The sequence below is a fragment of the Cryptomeria japonica genome, chromosome 5 (genome assembly GCF_030272615.1).
Source record: "Cryptomeria japonica chromosome 5, Sugi_1.0, whole genome shotgun sequence".
NCBI classification, from domain to species: domain Eukaryota; kingdom Viridiplantae; phylum Streptophyta; class Pinopsida; order Cupressales; family Cupressaceae; genus Cryptomeria; species Cryptomeria japonica.
In genome coordinates this window covers 287,447,760-287,468,790 of record NC_081409.1, presented here as the reverse complement: position 1 = coordinate 287,468,790, position 21,031 = coordinate 287,447,760, and the positions used below count along the sequence as shown (strand labels likewise).

The following is a 21,031-nucleotide window of genomic DNA, read 5'->3' as shown; positions in this document are numbered from 1 at the left end:
GTTTGGCTATTGTTCAGAATGGATTGGTTGGATTAATAACTGCATTAGCTCTCCACGATTTTCAGTTTTGGTTAATGTCAGTCCACAAGGATTTTTTGAATCTTCAAAAGGTTTACTGCAAGGAGACCCTATCTCCCCCTTCCTCTTTATTATAATGGAGGAAGCTTTAGGTAGGTTAATTTCAAAAAAGAGGATAGATGGTGTGTGGAAATTTTAGATGGTGTGTGGAAATAGGTGAAAATAGCACAGGGTATGGACTCTATTTCCCATCTTCAGTTTGCAGATGATACCTTATTAATGGGAGAGGCGTCCATTAGGGAAGCCCGAGTGATGAAAGCCATGATGGATAGCTATAGTAGAACTTCTGGACAATGGATACTAATATTGTAATATTTTTAAAAAGTAATACAAATAGAACCATTTACCGACCAAAAAAATAAAGTGGATAATGAATAATGAGCCTGGACATCTCTTTTATTGATGCTTTGCATTGGACCCTCTTTTATATTATTTATTTTCCGTTAAAGTATTAAAAATACTTTTAAATTACGACCAAGGGCTCCTTTTTAAATAAAGTTTTAAAAGCAAATAAAAATAATATTTAAGTGGCCTTTTTCAGATAATTGGGCCCACTTTGAATATTTTTAGTTTGAAAAGGCGACATGGCATTGCTTCTTGAAGTGGGATGAATGATTGGGGTCATCGAAATGGCAATTCTTGACTGAGTTATGAAAATATCTGGAAATCTTCTTTTTCCATTATTTTCTATGTTTTCTTATTTTGTGAATGAAATCAAATTTGTGGCATAATGTTGTATCATGTTTACTTTTGATTTGTTAAGTTTATACAATTCAAAAATCCATGCAGCTTTGATTTATAGGTGTTGCTTTCGAGAATCAATATATCGTCACCTTATCTTAATTTCAATAATCCATGCAGTGTTGAGGTATAGGTGTTAGTTTGGAGAATCAATTAGCTGTCTCCTTATCTAAAGTGATTGCTTGGGCTTGGTGATCAGTCTTATTTGCAATAAGATCATATATTTAAGAATTGGATTTGAGCTTATGTATGCTCTATGCTTGTTCCATTTTTAGCGAGTCAACTAAGATGGAATGGTACATATAGACATCCTTATCTTTTTGTTGAGGCCGATTGATCTTGATAGCATAACAATATTTTATAGGTATATTATGATAGCTACCATCACCAGTTAACTCTTATTTAAGATTGGAATTGGCTTGATGTCTTTTAATATTTGATTCTTTGTGATTGTATTTCAATTGTTGACTCTGTGATCAAAACTCTAAGTAAAGTTCAGGTGCAGATAGTTGTCTTTGTTTGCTGCAATTTCCTATGTCTTAAGGTTAATTCAATTTAAAGCACCTTGTAGGGGTATTGATCTCATACATGTCATTCCCTCTTGAATGTTCAATCTGTAAGGATGCATTGTACATAGTTGGAAGACTCTGCATATTGTTTCTTTCATGCACGTAAGTAATAAGTGCATTAATATTTGAACAGGGAAATCATGTTGAGAAAGATGCTTCAGATTAAGAAATATTTTGATCATCACATTATTTATTCTCATTAGGGCTTTGTATGGAAGGATTAGAATGTAAATCTGCTATCAGATCAATGCGTTCATTGACTTCTCATGTTGGAAGGACACATGGTATCTGGGATTGGATGAACATCTTGAACTGCAGGTAAATTGACTACTGTTTTGTTAATCTCGATTCTTTTCCCATCAGTTTTTATAGCCAGTTGTGTTACTACAAAAGAATTTTTGGATAAAATGTGCATAAAAGATTTTGCAACCACATTTCAGGTCATATTTAATGATATCATCAGGCTAAGTAATGTAATGGAATGTCGATTAGAGCTACTTGGATGGATAACTGTTTACAAATACATGGAGTTTGACGTAACTTAAAAATACATGTGATCAGGTAAAACCTATCTCAAATGAGAAAACAAATTTTAAAATATTTGATTAAACATTCTCGAATCCAAGCCCAACACAATTTAACTCGTAGATTGTCCCAGTGGGAAATCTGAATCAGTAAATTACATGATTTTGCGCAAACTTGATTCCAAGTTACAGTAATTTTCCAAGATTGACCTAATCTCAAGTCATTGTTCTTATTCAAGCTACTCAAGTGTTTTTCAATTTGCTTTGCTTTCTTGAGTTGTCACTTGGTGTCATGATTTTCCTCTGCACTAACCTTCACTTTAAGATGCACTTGTGGTGCATGACAGAAGGTGAATATTTTTTGACACACTTGTTTTATTGGGCCTTGCTGTGTTGAAGATCTGCAGTGTATAATCCTATCCTTGTATGGATGTGTTGGTGTATATTTTATCATTCACCGAACATTAGAATAAAATGTCAAAGACAGTCTACCCTCTCTTGAACAAAATCACTACGTGTGCCAAGATTGCAAAGAAAGACCACACGATGACTCCAAGGTTTATATGTGCGAACTGGCGACTTTATGTTGGATAGCTTCCTTGGTTATGTATGCTGAAATACAAGGTGGACTTATGCTCAACTGATATTGATCACAAGTTAGGACTTAGACGAATATAGCAATCAATGCTTTCTTTTTTTTTTTTGATTTTCAGTTTTGGACTTCAAAAAAAGGATAAAAAGCACGAGGCTTCAAAAGTTCTATACTACTCTTAAGAACTTGGGAGACGGTATTGACTTGGTGAAACCAATCAACGATACTCTGCTTCGCCACACTGAGGACAACTAGACAAAGTAGGTGCAATCTTCTAAGGTTGTGCTTGAAATTTTCAGACTATGAATGATACCATCCAACAAACAATATTCATCCATAGTAGAAGTGAAGCATCCATGATATAAGCTTAGGCTAACTTTACACATTGAATAAAAATCATCTATTCAAAGAAAGTATGAGCAATTGCTTCACCAGCCAATACTATCAAATCCCTCATTCATTTAACAACTTTGAAAGCAAATTTACTCTAAACAAAACTATTCTATGTTGATGAAAGATATGCAACCATGCAACCATATGATAATAATAAGGCTTCAAAGCAAACTGCAAATGAACTTGTATTATCAAAATAGCTCTAAGCACCAATTTCATAAATCTCTCCACAACAAAATGAAATGATAGTTTATATAGGGTTTTTGAAAGCAAATGAAATGCCGAGATCGATCTAAGATCAACGGCTGAGATTAAGACAACACAACCCTAAATAGAGTTTCCCAAAATAACACTAGAGACAAATAAATGTTTGACAAGTGGCGTGAAGAGCTATCATTTAGGAAGGCACATCCTTATCCTCTTGAGTGGCAGTATGTTCGATGAATCTGGACACAATTGAGCCGACCTCTTCCATGGTGACATGTGGTAGCATATTGACCTTGAATTCCAATCCATCTAATTCATCTACACACAACAAAAGCAATCTCCCACTTCAATTCCTGTCTGTGGAAGGCATCCCGAATGGACAAGAAATTTGAAGTCTTAGTCAAATTCTGCTTGAGGACTGGTCCAACGATTGTGAAGAAAACCTCCCGAGTTTTGAGCTTTAGACTTTCCAGATGCATATCATTTTCTCGGATGGTCTCTTTCTCAAGTACATCCACAGCTACAAGGAAAATCTTATTCTGAATTTCTCTTATCTGTTCAACTTTGATACGCTTGGCCTTTACTTTTTCTAAGACTTCAGTTCGTGCAACCAATGCCCAATGCCATGTGTTAAAATTATATGCAACTCTTGCTGCAATTATCTTTCCATCAATCAATTCTTGTTTAGGAATGCCTTTTAACATTCTGAGGCATTGGATAATTCTGTTTTGAACATCCTGAAGATCAGCCCATGCTTTTGCCATGCTCGCAATTTTGGAGAGTAAAGAGGAGGTTTGCCCGTATGTCAGCATCAATCTGTCCATGAATGTGGCTGCTTCTTTTCTTTTGCTTGCCATCCATTCTTTAATCTCTCTTGCCGTCACTTTTTCTTCAAAATTTTCAATTGCTTCCTGTGAGGAATTCAAAAGTGGAGGAGCTACTAGATTGGCTTGGTTAATCAACTTGGTCAAGTGCTAAATGTATTCCTTCAGGCGCTCAACTTCCTTCTTGTATTCTCTCTTCTTTCCTACCTCTTTCTCTAGTCTTGCCTTCATGGAAGCAACTGAATTGTCTATGTCTTCCACCTCTTGACCCTTTGTAGTTGATCCCAAGTCAAAAGTGGTAATTTCATACTCCTGATGAGTAATATCTTCCTTTGACTTGTCCACTTTTGGTACAACAATCTGGACTGTTTGGCAACCTGTTTCATCTGTTTGGATTGTGGAAAACTTCTTGGCTGGCTTCTTTGTAGCAACCTCTTCTAACCTAGCCAAGAAATTAGCCGTGTCATCTTCTTCCTGGACTATTTCCATAGGTACCTTTACCTTCAACCTTTCCTTCAACCAATCAGGAATTGTAGGCTGTTCAATGCCTTCCTCTTCCTGATTACTCTCTTCAGATGGAATATCCTTACCTCCTCGAAGGGCGAAAATCATTACCTCCTGAAATTCATCGCCCAAAATATCCATTTCATTATCTGATTCCAATATTTCCATGCCTATAGGAGATGGTGGTTCTTCATCTTCCTGTTGGACTGACATCACATTTCCCTCATGGATTGGAGAAGGAATTTTTATTTCATCAATTGGTTGATCCTCAATAATCAATACATCGTTCACATTCCTAGATGTTGTAGAATGGGATGGCTCTAATCTTTGCTTCTTTTGAACAGGTTGCTCAACCTTTTTTCCTTTTCTCGTCGAAGAGCCCTCAACTGCTTCCCTCTTTTTCCGAGAGTTGATACTTTCAATTGGCTCGACATTTTGGGATGCTTCTGCATTTGAAGAATATGACTCCATTTCGCCCATCAAGTTATAAGAGTCAAGTTTCTTTGCCTTAGCCCATGAATCTGTTGATCGACCCACCACTGTGAATACTTAACAACTGGTCGCATCAAGGTGGTTAGATCTGCGAGCTCTGGTTTTGACCATTGTACAGGAGGAAGAGGCCAATTCTCATCAAAGCGCGGTTGAACATATTCTCCATCATCCTCTAATTGATCAGGCACACAAAAACGCTCGGTTTTCTGATTAAGCTTACTGGCAATCTAGACCATAGTCTTTTCCTGATGTCATACTCGTTTGCAACATTTGCCCAAAAATCTTCCAAATCAACCCTATGTCTGTATTTTTCTCCATTCACTGATTCAATATGATTGTGTGGATCGAAATCAGCCCTGGATCGATAAAGTGTGAATGGATACCACTGCATCTCCAACCTGGTTCTCTTAGTTGCCTATGTTGTTGGGCAAGACTCCAGCATATTGCCGATGAAAAATGGAAAGGAAATGGTTGCTTTTTGCTTGGTTCTCTAGAAGCCCTGATATGTCTCCAATTGTCTAAGGACTTCGAGCAAGACCATTCTGTTAGTGGGATAATTTGGAAGTCGGTAAGGACATCTGGTAAATCCTTCAACTCTTATATATGTGAATCTTGGAAACTGGATGAACCAGGATCCATACTTATTAGGCTCTTGGCTTCTTGAGTAAGCCTCTGATGGGTTCCTCCTTGCAATGTTTTGGTGATATACATCAAGAACATATCATTTACCCACTCGAAATGGGCCTTTTTGGTAAGCTGCAGCTGCAGATAGCAGTCATAGGACTTAAATTCATTTTCACCATTTCCTACTATGCCTTTACAAATCAATCCGGTGTATCTGTAATTTATTGCCAGTAGATAGACAATGTAGGAGCTCATGTAAAAGGACTTCGTCCTTTCCAAATTTTTCAGTTGCTCATTCAGGTTATCACTGATTATCTTGGACCAATTGAACATTTTGACTCCAGAGGTGATCTCGTCAATAAAATAATACATCCATGTTTCAAATGGCGCACCTTGAGGGCTGCCCATTACTCTATTCAGCAGTAAAATGATATCACCATATACCTCCTTGAAGTTCGTGCTAAGCAATTTCTTTGGCACTTTCTTGAGGCTGGGCCTTGGCTTCTCTAGCCATGATTTATTGACATTTGTCGTGCAAAGCTCACGCTGGTCTTCATAGAGTCTTTTGGTTTCTTCTTTAGTTTTATAGGAAGTCCGGTTGTAATTTGGTATTCCAAATGCTTCCTGAATGGCTAATTCTCCAAGATGAGCCAATACTCTTCCATCTGGTGCAACAATTTCTCTCTCTGGGGCATTGTAGTGTATGGTACATTCAACGATAAGCTCAGCACATTCCATAGCTGGTGGAAACCCAGCTGCTTGGACGATGCCATTTCTCATCATCAAGCGAGCAATAGGTGTTGGCAAAAGTCCATCTTGCCCATACATTCTCCTCTTGAAATCTTTGAAGTCCACGTGCCCGAGGTTGGTGTTTGTGACATTTTTCCACTTGGAATTGATCTTTGACTCCGGCTGCAACCCTTTATTGGTGAACTTCATTTGAGCCTTTCTTGAAGGTCCTCCTTTGGTGGTCATTAACTTGCAATACACATGAAAATTTAATATTATTTTCAAAAAAAGTGAAGATTCTAACTCTGATTTTTGGACCTTTTGCTTGAAAATTTCACTTTCAGTCTGTCAAAAAAAAGCTAAATTTCTTGTGAAAATGTAGACTAAAAATGGACGAATTTGGCTAAATACTTGGTAAATTTCGTGGGAATAAGTGAATAAGACAGAAGAAGGATGAAAGAAATCAGTCAAGCTCAGATTTTGAACCTTCGAAACTATATTTTTGACTGAAAATCTGCCTTTAATTCTGAAAATACTGTATTTAACTCAGAAAAAGCACTTTATTCTCTTGGAAATTATGCCCTTCAACTCAGAAATTTCACTTTATCTTCAAAAAATCACCTTGAAAATTCACTTTATCTTCAAAATCTTCCTTCAAAAATCTGTCTTTCGAAACCTCGAGAGAGAAAAACCTTCAAACTTCAATCTTCAACTTTGATAATGAATTGAAAGTGACAAGTTGAATAGATATAGAGTTGAAGAGTTTGATTTTTAGAAACTTCTTTTTTTGTTTTTTTTGTTTGTTTGTTTTATGTTTTTCCCTAGGTTCATCGAACTTGGACTTGTTTTAATTCTTCCAAAATGGAAACTTAATCTTCCCTTTGAGCGAGTTGGCATAGAACATTCTAGATCCTTCTCTCTAATTCAAATTTTTTTTTTCGAAGTGTTGGAAAATTGAGTTTTTTGAAATATTTTCTAAGTGTTGAACTTATTTTTGAAAATATTTCTAAGTGTTGGATTGATTTTCCATCCTCCAAACTTGGTTGATCCTTCATCTATGGTGAATTTATCCATATGCTAAGATACTTTCTCTTGTTCCTTCTTTTTCTCCAGCCATTTCTTCCCTTCTTCATGGTGAATTTGGTCATCTTTATGCCATACTCTACCTAGGCGGATTTCATTGGTTGCATGCCATTCTTGTTTATAGCTGGGTAGACTTTAACACATCGTAGACATATGCAACTTGGGCAAGGTGGACTTTGTTCTTCATGTGCCATGCCAAAGTCATGAAGTGCTTATTGCTTGGGCGGACTTTGTCTTGTCTTGGACATTGTTCGTTATGGGCCTTTGGACAATCCTCCATATGCTCCTTGGTGGACTTTATACATTTTTTGCCATCTTTTCTTTGGCATGGCAGACTTTGAAGTTTGTTTGCCATATACTAGAGCGGTTTTTGACCCTGATTGGACATCTCCCCTTGGCAGACTTTACCAACCCCTTGCCATCATTTGTGCTGGGCGAACTTAATTAATGTTTGGACATGCTTGGGCGGAGTTGAAGATCTTCATGCCATCCATTTCATATGCTAGGGTGGACTTTGCAGTTGCTTGGACATGTGCAAGGTGGACTTGGAGAAAGTTTGGACATTCTTCCTTGGGCGGACCTTACCTTGGGAAAAGTTTATCTTTTGTGTGCCACTCCATGGCGGACTTGGCCATTGGCTTGCCATGTCCCCTTGCCTCCTTCCTTGGCAGACTTCATTCTTGGACAACCATTTTGCTACCTTGGTAGGGTGGACTTCAAGCTTGATTGGACATTGCTAGGGTGGACTTTACCATTAGCATGCCACTTCCTTTCTAGGTGCTGGGCGGACTTTGGCCTTGGCTAAACACCATGCAAGGCGGACTTTACCTTTGTCTAGACATCTCTATCTTTCTTCCATTGCCATCTTCATTTGAACTCGTCCTTGGTACAAACTACAAACACTTGATAGACTTCCTTTCTCAACCATGCATGCTTATCTGGAACATCTGGAACAAACCCTTTGCTTGGAGATTTTACCCTGCTTTTTACACTTGGAGGCACAAATTTTTGATTTTGAAGAAATGAATGCTATTACCATGACCTGAGGGACCCAATCCTAGGTTTGCTTTCAAAAAAGCAGAAAAAAAGCAAAAAGCAAGCCAAAAAGTTGCTTCTCGGATTGGTCCCAAAGTGCCAAAAATAAAAAAAAGCAGAAAAAGCAAAAAAACAAAAAAAGTGAATTCCTTAAAAATATGAAGGTGTCAAAATTGACCCTAAGCAATTGTGTTTTTCGTCCTTTGGGCCTTCTGAGTGCTCCGACGATGTCCAAACACAGATTTGAGCATGAATTCCCTATTTGGCTTGGATGATCTCCAAAAAAAACTCTAAACTCTTGAAAATAAAGACTTATGAAATTTGCAGAGCTAAGACAAAACCCTAAAAAGCAAACTACTAGGGGTCCCCATTTGCAATGGGGCAATGTGTGAAATAGGTCACAACAGGATGGATCTACAAGTTTCACTGCAATATGGTGAACCACAAGAACAAGAGATGTGATGAGCTTCCGTACTTTGCATACTTCATGACTCTTACAATTGGTCGGAGATTTGAGTTCAAGTAGGAGGCATGATGCTAAGGACAAGTTTGAAACTTTGACAAGGTGAGGGAAAATAATGGGGTTTGGAGGAAAGAGATGATGAGATGGACACGTTTGTTATATGGACAATAAGGGAATGAAGGCAGGAGAGGGATGTGAGGTATGCTTGGTGGATTAGTCCAACACTTTGATAGGCTTAAAGGAAAATTAGAGTCGGGGACCATGGAAAGGTCGAACTTGCACGAGAAGGCATGCCTAGATGATAAACTCCGAGCCTTCAACTACTAACAAATACTTAGAAGGATGGGCATGCCTACATGCTTAGAGACTTAAGAGACCTTAGAATGACATAGTGGTATAAAAGAACACACATACAAAATTGGACCAAGGGAGGTGTGGGTAATAGGAAATAGGCATTTTGTTACATAACACAAGTTACTAAAAAATGGGATATAATGATTCTGTCTTGTTAAAAATTGCTTGCCGTCAAGCAATGCAAATTTAGATGTTTCAAAATACCTGCTTCTTCCGAAGCAATATCCATTGTAAGTATGTTCTCTTTGTGAACCAACTGATTTGTGATGGTTCCATGATGATGATGGCATCCATTGCTCTTATAAACAATACTCCAAAATCTGTGAACACTAAATCAATGTTGGATGGTGCATCTTAAACAAACATTCTCATGCATGAAAATATTCCAAGGTATAGATGTTGGGTTCTTATAAACAATACTCCACTATCTGTGAACACTAAATCAATCTAGGATGGTGCATCTTAAACAAACATTCCCATGCATGAAAACATTCAAAGGGATAGATGTTGGGTTCTGTTGTAGCAATACTCTCCAAAGTGCAGCCATTTAATCTGTGTTGATTTATGTTCTAAAGCATATTAATTCAAGCATCTTTCAGCCTGCTTATTCACTATTTTTCTGGGCCCAACTTCTTGTAGCTAATAACCAGTCCTAGGCGTGAGCTTTGCACCTGTCTAATGAAATAATGCCTAGCAATAGTTGTTAGCAAACTGGCTTTCTTCATTATTGACAACCAATTTAGGTAACCCATGTAACCTAATCATCATTTTGAAAATTGATTCCACCACTTGATGTGCATTGAATCCACAATAAATGGTAAAGAAGTACGCATACATATTTATCTTATCCACAATAGAATAAATGTAATCTTTACCATACACCTTAGGAAGACACTAGATGGAATTCATGAATACACTTTTCTAATCTTGATGGGTGATAAGTGAAGATGGTAGCAAGCTTAGAAGGACATGTTCTCCTTCATTCAGATGGCACTTAGTGTACTTGTTGATCTATGTGACAAGCACCTCCTTGAAGCACTTTCATGCGAATCTCTCTCCTCTTTTTCTATAATTTGTGTAGGATTTGGAGTTTCATATAATGGGAATATCATGTAGCGCCTTCAAAATCTTCTATTTCATCTCAAAATTCAATACAAGGAAGATTTTGTTTTTTTTATTCCATGGGACCAATTGCTCACACTTGCTTATCACCCTTCTCATATATATCTAAGATGTTAGCAATAGATGTATCATTGGTATATTATACCATGATATAATTCATCTAATCATCAAAGTTGACATAATTGTAGCCAAAGGTGGAAATCCTTGGGAAGACAATAATAATTACATTCTTTTTTCCCTTAGCATATACTGTTTCAAAATCATGAGCTTGGAGTCTCTTTACCTATTCTAGTTTTGGGAATTCACTATTCCCCATTTGTAGACCTTCTTGTGATGTAGTCGGCTTTTGCTACACTATTACAATATTATCATAAGCTAAGAAAGTTGAACCAAAAGATTCCCTACATTCATCTCCAATAGTGGGTTATTAGTAACCTAATAGAAACTAGGAAAAAGATTGAAAATTATTTGTGCTTTTCTCCTTAACCATTCTTAATGCTAGCCCAAATCCGTGCAGTTGTGCTCAATCTGCTGTTCTGATTGGTCTTCAATTCCTTGTTCAATTTTCTTAGTTATGCTTAACTTTGTGCTTGCCACTTCTAATATTTCTTGAAGTTGTTCTAAATCAAAACTCTTGGAGCCTATCAAGCTCTTCAATTACCTAGCTTAATTTCCTTAGCCCTTGCTTCATTTTATTGCTTCTTGATATTTGTTGGAGCATCAAGTTGTTCTTCCTCCTGTAGAAGTGCCCTTTGGGTTTTTCTAAAGTGTCTTTAGTTGATTTAAGCTCAAAGATGAGTTCATCAATCTTTTCTTCTTTTCCCTAGATGCATTTGGGGCCATCTCTAGAAATTTGATGATCATAGTTGTTTGTGATCAAATGCAGGTATTTTGATTTCATCCTTTCCAAGGCGTTCATCCCTACCTGCAAATTTGCAAGACTGGCTATTTGCAAATTTGCAAGACTGGATAGAGTTTAGGAATATTCTTTTTTCTTATCCTTTGCTTTATTAGTTGTTCTTACCCTTTACGGATAAAGCTTTGGTAACTCTTATTTAAGGAGACATTTCCTCCTTAGTTTAATATAGAAAATTTTGGTAATGATTCTGTGTTATATATTTTTGTAATATTTTTTTCAGCTTAATTTTAGCTTGCAGCTTTTTTGGAGCATGTTTCTGCTCTCGTTTCTGCTCTCGTGTTATTTATACAAGTTGTATCCTTAAGTTCCATTGAATTATTTTGTTTTTCTATGGACACTAAGATTTTCTCTTTACCATCTTGGGTAATTAAAATGTCAAGGTTGCTGCTAATCCATTTAAGAGCTAATTTTTTTCTTCAGTTGTAATGTTGTTTGTTGAAGATTTTGTGTATCTCAAAGCACTGCAAAATCCTGTCTCATTTATTATGTAACCTCCTTTGGAAAACAGTTGATAATACATTCAGTGCTGAAAACCATATATTCAAGTTCTTATCTAAGCTCTCTTACAAGTTGTAACAATTTACGGACTTTGGGAAGCGTAATATTTTCCCTTTATCTCGTCATACTTGCAAACTTAATTTGACCAAAGACCTGGTTGATGAGGTCTTTTATAGGAAAATATGCTTTATCTTAAATTTCAACTCTTGTTTTTTATTTGTCACTTTTTTAATTTTCATTTGAAAAGAGGCCTTGTTGATGAGGATTTTACGTACAAGTATGCTCTATGTCAAATTTCTATGCTATTTTTATTTTGTAAATTTGCCTTTATCATGTCATCCGTTTGGATAGAAACCCTGTTGAGCAGGATGCACAATTATTGTTTAGATTGGCTCCTTGTTTACCTGCTGATTGTCTCTTTGAGCAGTGTTTGGAGCTTGTAATACATCACTTGCATTCAAGTTTCTGGAAAATACATATTCAATCCTGTGGTATGCAAAGGATTTAAGGGTACAAACAACTTTAGTGCCCATATAAGAGTTTGAACTTTCAATTATCATATTGCATGGACTATTGGTCAAGTGGAGAAATACATTTGTGTCTGCTTGGAAAATCTATTTGTGAGGTTGAGCATCTAATTGAGTATCGACAATGTACACCTAGTCTGACATTAACTTGACTGCTATCCATTGATGCTACTCTGTTTTTGCAGATGCTCTACTGTGTCAGATAAATTAAATGCTGCATGCTCTGGACTGGATCTTTTGACGTTATTTGAATCAACATTAGATACACTTGAAGGTACTGTATTTTCTTAACACCAATTTTTGTTTTATAATGTTGGAATCTTGGTATAAGCATTCATTGAGAGGATGCACTGCAGCATTTGGAATCTTCCATTTTGGTCTTCATTTTGGGTTTCAAGCACCTAGAGAATTTCTCATGGAAATCTCCTGGGGCTTGCATCTGACATTATCTTTTGATCAACTGTCTGGTCTATTGGGGTAATGGAGTATCACCTATATGGTTTCTTAACTGTAGTCCTATAACTATAGCTTGATGGAATAATGCATGTTAATTAGATTATCTTTAATATAAGTTTTTGGAATTAAATTATAACTTGAGTGTCCGAATCAACTGTGTTTGAAGAGATTTGCTCAAAGTGGAGTTGCCAGATACTTTTCTGCCCTTGTTTGGATACACTTATCTACATATTGGAAACTTGATAGATATATGATACACTTGGATACAACATGGACACTATCTGTAGACATATCCATAAATATTCAACAAGCATACATTTGGGCCATATCTGGTAGATTTGGATATGATGCCACACAATTTGATAATGTATCTGGTTCAGGGTTTATAAAAAAAATTAAAAAACAAATTGTACACGCTTGTATATTTAGATCACTAAAGAGTCAAAGACACAAACTTACAAGCATACATTTGGGGCATATCTGATAGATTTGGATATGATACCACACAATTTGATAATGTATCTGGTTCAGGGTTTATAAAAAAAATTAAAAAACAAATTGTACACGCTTGTATATTTAGATCACTAAAGACACAAACTTAATGTTATATATATATATATATATATAGATATATATGTATGTATATATATGTGTATATATGTATGTATATATATACATATGTATATATATTATATATATATATGTATACACGTATACATATATGTATATATGTATATTATAAACAAAAATGTAGAAGCCAACATATATATATATAGTTCTGTTCTATACCCTTCGATACATAAATAATCAAATATATATGTATATTTCTATAATTGTCCTATCCAGCTGTGTCTGTATCAGGGGATCTTAGAAATTTATTGCATTTAAACCTTATACTGTACCCGTATCTGTTATTGGATCAGTTTCCATGCAAATCTGATTCAAAGGATTTGTTTCTAGGATACATAGACTAAGATGCATTATTTAGCACTGACAATGAATTTTTGTTTTGGACTTATAACATGTGAAGCGTGAAACCATTGTTAAATAGAATCAAATTTGAACATCTGGGCATTGATAATACTAGTGTTAGAAGGGTTTTAGTTGAAAATAATTTTTTCTTGGGCATGCAAATCAAGATCTGTTGTTTGGCATTGCCCAGATGTTATTTTTTTCTGTTTTCTCTTACGGGCTATGTCATGTGAAAAACTATATGCTTTTTTATTTCTGGCCATAGAACCAGCACTTTAGTATTTATTAGATACTTCTTATGGTCACCAGTGCCTTAGAAAATGCCATTATCGTTATGTTTCATTGATAATACTTGTTTGGAAGAGTTTTATTTGAAAGTAATTCTTTCTTGGACACTTATATCAAGATCTGTTGTTTGTCATTGCTCAAGGATTTTTCATTTTACATTTGTCTTATGGGCCATGCTATGTGAAAAGTATCTTTAAACCAAGGTTGCCAGGAGATGGGTACTGGTACTGCTACAGGAGACTGGTACCAGTACCGGAATGGCTATTTTTGAAAATAGGAAACAGGGGTAGTTGGAGACACCATTTCTTTTTTTAATATAATTAATTAAATTTAATAATTTTCAGAAAATATCATGACAGAATTTTCATAACATATCAATCAATACATTTAACTAAAAAATATCACAATCAAATTTCAATATAATAAACTACTAAGTTACCGATTTAGGTACAGATTTGGGTTTGGGTATGGGAATGGGTATGGATTCGCAGGTACAACAATTTTTTTTCCTTGGGTATGGGTATCTCCGTACATATATATTATAATATTATTATGTATATAATAATAAACATAATTATATACATAATAATATTATTATAATATTATTATATATATAATAATATTATTATCTATATGAATTTAAAAAAAATTAAAATTAATAAATAAATAAAATATCTATTTTACTATAGTCTACATATACCCGTATACCTAAACAAAGACACGGGAAAATGTCATCGCAAACTCATATACCTAAACAAAGACAAAGCAAAATGTCATTGTCCAGTGATCAGAAACGGAAACTGAAAAGGGTACAAAGATTTTCGGCGACTGGCACAAAGAGTTTGAACCTGTGATGCACCCAACCTGAACCAGACTCAGACTCGTCTTCAACCTGGCCCTGCACCCTAACCCTAGGCCACAATTCCGGTATCTTAGATAATAAATAAACAGATTTTATAAAATTGCATTAACGATTACTTAAATAAAAGAATGGACATGAATGAAATTTTTACAATAATGGTTGCCTCTAAAGAACTATTTAGAGAATTGCGTAAAGAGGCTCAACATACCTCACCGGTTTGTTCTAGGGAAGGTCCACATGGTTTTGAAGGTACCATATTGAGTAATAAAACAACTTTTTTTAAGAAATTATAAATCTGTTTAAGAGAACAGCTGGAACGCCTCCAATTTGGAATCCAAAAAGCTTTGCACTCATTTTCTGATGCACGTCATGAGCAACAAAGAAGAGTGATGCATATGCCTTGAATTTTAGTCTACATGCCAATGCGCTTGTGTGCCACTAATATTTTAGTTGTAAACTATTTTAGCTGTTAGGAAATTCAAGTCTCTTTGGGCAGCATGGATTGGTGGGAGTGTGTTCAATCGTGGAATTGAATATGGCATACGAGCCACTTGATTTTATGAGTTTGAGGTGTCGCATAGGCTGGAGCCTTTTTAGGTTTTTCTTTGCTAAGTTTAATAAGTTTTTTGACTTTTATGATGGGATTCTAGTGGGAGATGGCCTTTTTTCTTTAGGGGAGATGGGAGGAGACATCAGGAAACATTTGATGCCATCCCCTGTGAATGGGTGCGTCTCTGGACAAGTCTCTAGTACTAGAGATGTGTCCCATAGGGTCGGAGGCACGTCCCTTGGAAACCATGCTTTAAACACAATGTACTTCCTATCATATACCCTCATATTAGCATTTATTAGATAGCTAGATGGCATACTTGACAAAATTGAATTTATACTCCCTACAGTTTAGTCCACAAGATGCTCTAGTTATTGGGGCCACAAGATGCTCTAGTTATTGGTTGCTTTGGGGTTTGTCCTAGTATGAAATTTTTTGCAATCAAATATGTTGCTGAAAATTACTATAAGTTTTGCAATTCGTATCTATTATGCTGTTCTTGACAATGTATATGGTAGCCTCCAAGAACTAACAGGCACACAATGATCTTATTTAGAAACTATTGTGACCTTTTCACACATACCCCATTGCAAATGGGGACCCTCCCTTTTCCTTCTTTTTAGGGTTTTTTGTTAGCGCCTTGTGACCTTCCTGGTTCAATATTGTCAAGTTTGTTAGTCTTGAGTGACCTGAGTTTTGAACATTATGAGTCAGTATGTGCAAGCCGTGGTTAGAACAGAGTCTAGACATTGTCAAAGTGCCTAGAAAGGCCCAAGGACGAAGATCACAATTGATTTGAGTTAATTTGGACAACTTTCTATTTTTGGAAAGTTTTGCTTTTTCCTATTCTTTAGGAAGTTTTGTTTTTGGCATTTTGAGCATGATCCCCGAAATGGCTATTTTTAGAAAGTTTTCCCTATTTTTTAGGGATGCTTGCTTTTTTCTAGGGTTTGCATTGTTCACACTGAGATGCATTGAAATGACCGACAAAATCCTCCTAAAATCCAAGTTTTGACTCAAAAAGCTAATCTCCTAAATTTTAGGAACCCCGACGAATTCAGTGAGTGATTAAGGCATGTTTTTCAAATGTCAAGGTGCCCTGGTAAAAAAAAATGGCACAAGTTATGGAGATTTCAAGTTTTGGTCACGAGGTTCCTGATCTTCATGAAGTCTGCCTTGATGTTGGTGCTCAAGTTTGTTCAAGTCCGCCTTGGGAAACATGAAGTGGTGCCACAATGTTCACCAAGTCCGCCCTATCATGAAGAAAGATCAAGCAAAGTCCGCCCTCCTTGGTGCCTAAGATGGATGAAGTCGGCCCTTACCTTGCCTTGAATGAGATGAAGTCCGCCCTATGGATAATGAAGAAGGTGCAAGGAAGTAAGCAAGTCCACCCTCCATGGGTCTTAAATTTGGCAAAGTCCGCCCCATGACAAAAAAGGAGACTCACAAAGTCCGCCATGTGCGAGAAGGGGAGAAGCAATTCAAGTCCGCCCAAGGGTAAGAAGATGGTGCCTAAGTTAGAGAAAGTCCGCCGTTGATCAACATAAGGAAGGGTGCACAAGATTCATGAAGTCCGCCCTGCTGCAAGTAAAGCTCACAGTGATCAACAAAGTCCGCCCTATGGTTAAGACCTCAAGCATAAGAAGATGGTGCCTAACTCTCAAAAAGTCCGCCCTACATCAACCTATGATGGTAAACAACATCAAGAAGTCGGCCATGCTAACTTGGGAAAGGTTCCCAACTCTCAAAAAGTCCTCCCTATCTTTGATGAAGATTGAAACAAGTCAAACAAAGTCCGCCCAAGGAAGATGCTTGCCAAATTTTGAAAATTAAGGAATATTCCTCAACGATGTCAGCAAGATCTTCATGAAGTTCAAATTGAGAGAGAATTAGAAAGTTTTTGAAAGGAGGATATTGCAGATTCAGTCTAAATCATGAACTAAAAATCAATTTAGAAACTTGCACTCAGTAAACCAAGAAGAGAAATTCGAATTAAGACCAAATTGGAAAGTTTTTGGATTTGGAGATTTGAGGATCAAGTTCGAATTATAGACTGAAAATGGATTTAGAAACTTTTATCTTGAACTGAAAACTGAAAGATCGAACTTGCCAAAGAGATGGCAGCTCACTAAGGTCAGATTTAGAAACTTTCTTTGAAAGATTGAAGACTGAATGTCCAAGTTTGATGAATGAAGAGCAAATTGGAAACAAATTTTGAAGATCCTTTATGTTTCCAAATATGAAATTCGAACTCTTATACAAATACCTTATTCATTCTCTCATTTTTTACACATAAAGTTCGAACTTTCTGAGCAAGTTGTGAGTGGATTTGAAAGGTTTCTGCAGGTTGAGAGTGAATTTTGAAGGAATTTTTGCAGGTTGGAAGCGTTTTGAAGAAGATTTCAAGTATATTTCTGAGTTATCAACCATTTTTCAACAAATTTCAACTCAGATTGTTGAAGGGTTTTGACTGTTTGGAGAATAAATCCATTGATTTTCTGTGATTAACTTCTGATTTTCCCGTCCTTCATTCTTCGAAGGTGAAAGTTGATTTCATAGGCAGAATATTAAGGTTCCAACCTGATTTTTCTTCAAAGTTCTAAAGAGAAGGGATAAAAAGAAAAGAGATTTCCCTTCTTCTCTTTCTTATTTTCTGAGTTTGTATGGATTTAATGAAATATTCTTGGACTTAAATCTTCCCAAGTTCTGATTTATCAGACTGAGTATTATGATTTTCAAGAGACTTTCAAGATGATCAGGTATGGAAAATCCCATTTTGTGACTAAGTGTTGAAAAGAAAGTAAAAACCGCAAATTACTTAGCCACCAAACTCACAAACTACGTCTAAAAGTATAGAATTTGACTTAAGTTTGTTTGTTTTACAGGTATCTCACAGCCAGGATAAAGTTTCAGGTGGATAAAGATCGTCCTCTGGAATCCAAGATGAGGTCTAAGTGGAAGCTGGTCGGAGACACGAACCTGGGACATATCAACCTGAGAGAATTCAAGAAGCGAATGTATGGCCTAGACAACTTGATGCCTACAACAACTGCCAGAAAGATGATGAGAAATGGAATTGTATAGGCTGCTGGTTTCCTTCCAGCGATGCAGTGTATTGAGTTGGTGGTAGAATGCTCCAAACACTATAATCCAATAAGCCGAGAGATCATAGCACTTGACGGGAGAGTCTTGACGAACATTAGTGATGTTGCTATTAGGGAAGCTTTCTGCATCCCTGAATTTCATAACCCTGTTTACATGACCAAGGAAGAAGCAACATGGCTGTACCAAGATAATATTGAAGAATATGAGGCCAACATCAACCATCAATGGTTGGAAAAGCCAAGGAAGGGTGCTTCCAAGTTACCCAAGGACCTTGTGAGAGCCTATTTCAAGGAATATATTGGAGATTTGATAGTTTTGTTAAACAGAGTCATGGGTAGTCCACAAGGCATGCCATTTGAGCCTTGGATGTACTACTTCATCAATGAGATAACTACCGGAGTAAAGATGATTGATTGGGCAAAGATTATAAGTGATAATCTTGATGGCCAACTGAAGAATTTAGAGGAGAATAGGACGTTTTATATGAGTTCCTATCTGGTGTACTTTCTTGCTCGATTCTATAGATATAGAGGACTCAACTGTAGAGGAGTGGGGAATAAAGAGAATCAATTTGTAGTTTATGATTGCTATCCACAACTGCACTTGGAGGAAAAAATTCACTTCAAGAGAGTCAACGATGCATTCTTAATGCACATTACAAGGATGCTCCAAGGTGGTCTTCATCAAAGGCTCTCTTAGGAATCTAAAGATTTTATCAGCAGATTAGGGCATTGGTACATCCAATACCCCAGATTTACTTTTTTGAGAATTCAAGGATTCTCTGGACCTCCTTACAAGTTGCCTGTGTATCCCACCAACAGGGTAGTATTGCTTGAAGTTGTTAGACAACTTGAAAATTATATGATTGTTCAGAGGGAGAAGCAAAAGAAGGCAGGAACATCATCTCTCACTATTGGAATTGGATTAGAGACATGTCCATTATCACAGGCTGCCGCTAATGTTGAAAAGGAGCTTGCTTGGTACCCATTCTTCCAGTATAAGGCTAGGAAGCATTTTGACCCTCTTCACCAGATGAAGAAGGTTGATGGAGAAATATTCGAGGATAGACTTGATATCGAAAACTATTGGGTCAATGCAGCTGATAGTTTTGAAATCAGAAGGAGATTGTGGTCTAGACTTCCCCTGAATTTGATTAGAGTAACATAAGTGTTTCGAATAGCAGATCAACTTGAAGATGATCCCGAGCTTGAGCAACCTCAGTTTGATAAACTGAGAAATGAGCCCCTTGCCTTGGTCAATTGGTCAGATTCTGAGAGGTTTGATTTGAGCGACCTCATGAGACGAATAATTGAATGTTCAAAATGGTGGGCAACGGAGAAGACAAAGGGTCTTAGATCCAAAGGTATAAATCTCACACATGATCTCATGGGAACCAATGAATCAATGTCTTCAAACCATGGTGTTTCATCTAGTGTTGGATCCAGAAAAAAGGAAAGAACCCACTGAAAATTCTTTAAGGGGTAAAGGAAAGAAAGTAGTTGGAGATGCAAGCAGAAAGTATAATCTTGATGAGGGTCATTTGACCTTAAGTCCTGCATCCACTGATCCAGTCAGAGCTACAACTAATGAACAGAGGATGAATGCTGATATAGGGGATAATGAAGTAAGAGCTCCTTCCCTTTCAGTGGAAGAAATAATCTAAGAACCAGCTCAAGAGCCAAATTCTGCTAGGAATGTAGAAGTTGAAGAACCTGAGTTGCCAAAGGAATTCCTAGATGGTATAGTTACAGGACCAAAAGGAATAGAGGATAAGTTTGATGAAAGTGGCATGGAGCAGTCAACCATTACGGATTGGCTGAGGGAAAGATTAAAGGCTAAGGCTCCTAAGGAAGCTCTTTCAGAGGAGAACACTGCAACACTCTTGGCTATGGTGAGTAAACCGGTTGAGATAAGACAGCCCAAACTAGCCAAGAGATTCTCTTTAATTCAAAGAGATAGCACATGATTCAGATCAGTGCAAGTAGCTCTACCCAAAAAGGTAAAACTCGGGATAACATTGCTCTAGAAGATTATGATATCACTACAGTAGATTTGGGTAAGCCTACTCAAGCTCAAGAGATCCAAGATTTTGATGATTCTTGCAACGCCCTCAAGACAAGACTAGCCAAGGAAAAGAAAAAAGAAGGAAGCTTGAGGAAGAGAATCAACAATGGAAGAGATATGTTCAACATTTGACAAAACCTATAGATCGGCAGGAGATACCTGTTACTCCACCCATACCTCTTCCACAAGAGTCATTAAAGGATTATGAAGACATGAAGACAACTTTCAAAGAAGTAAAAGAATGGACTGTGGATGCCTCAAAACATGCTGACATGCTCACTGAGAACCTGATATCAGCACATGACTCCACATCTTCCTTTTTGAGCAGAATACGAGACATGGCTGAAGCTTGGGAAGATATTGAGGATATTCAGAGAAGAATTATTCCACGTTTGAAAGTAATCAGAAGACTTTCTCAGCAGGATCTTGTAGACAGAAAAGTCATCCAACTCGGTG

At 36.7% G+C, this 21,031-nt stretch overlaps 1 protein-coding gene across 5 annotated transcripts in view; it reads left to right on the top strand.

The window, feature by feature from the left end:
* Positions 1-21,031, top strand: part of LOC131045794 (uncharacterized) — a 266,420-nt gene that overhangs the window by 24,849 nt on the left and 220,540 nt on the right. For 3 of the 5 annotated variants that reach the window (XM_059221422.1, XM_057979440.2, XM_057979441.2), the window contains exons 2-3: positions 1,592-1,706; positions 12,464-12,552. In XM_059221422.1, coding sequence (XP_059077405.1) covers positions 1,592-1,706; positions 12,464-12,552 — 204 coding nt within the window. Of the gene's footprint in view, positions 1-1,521; positions 1,707-12,463; positions 12,553-21,031 lie in introns of all 5 variants that reach the window. The other 2 variants (XM_057979442.2, XM_057979443.2) reach the window with 2 other exon arrangements.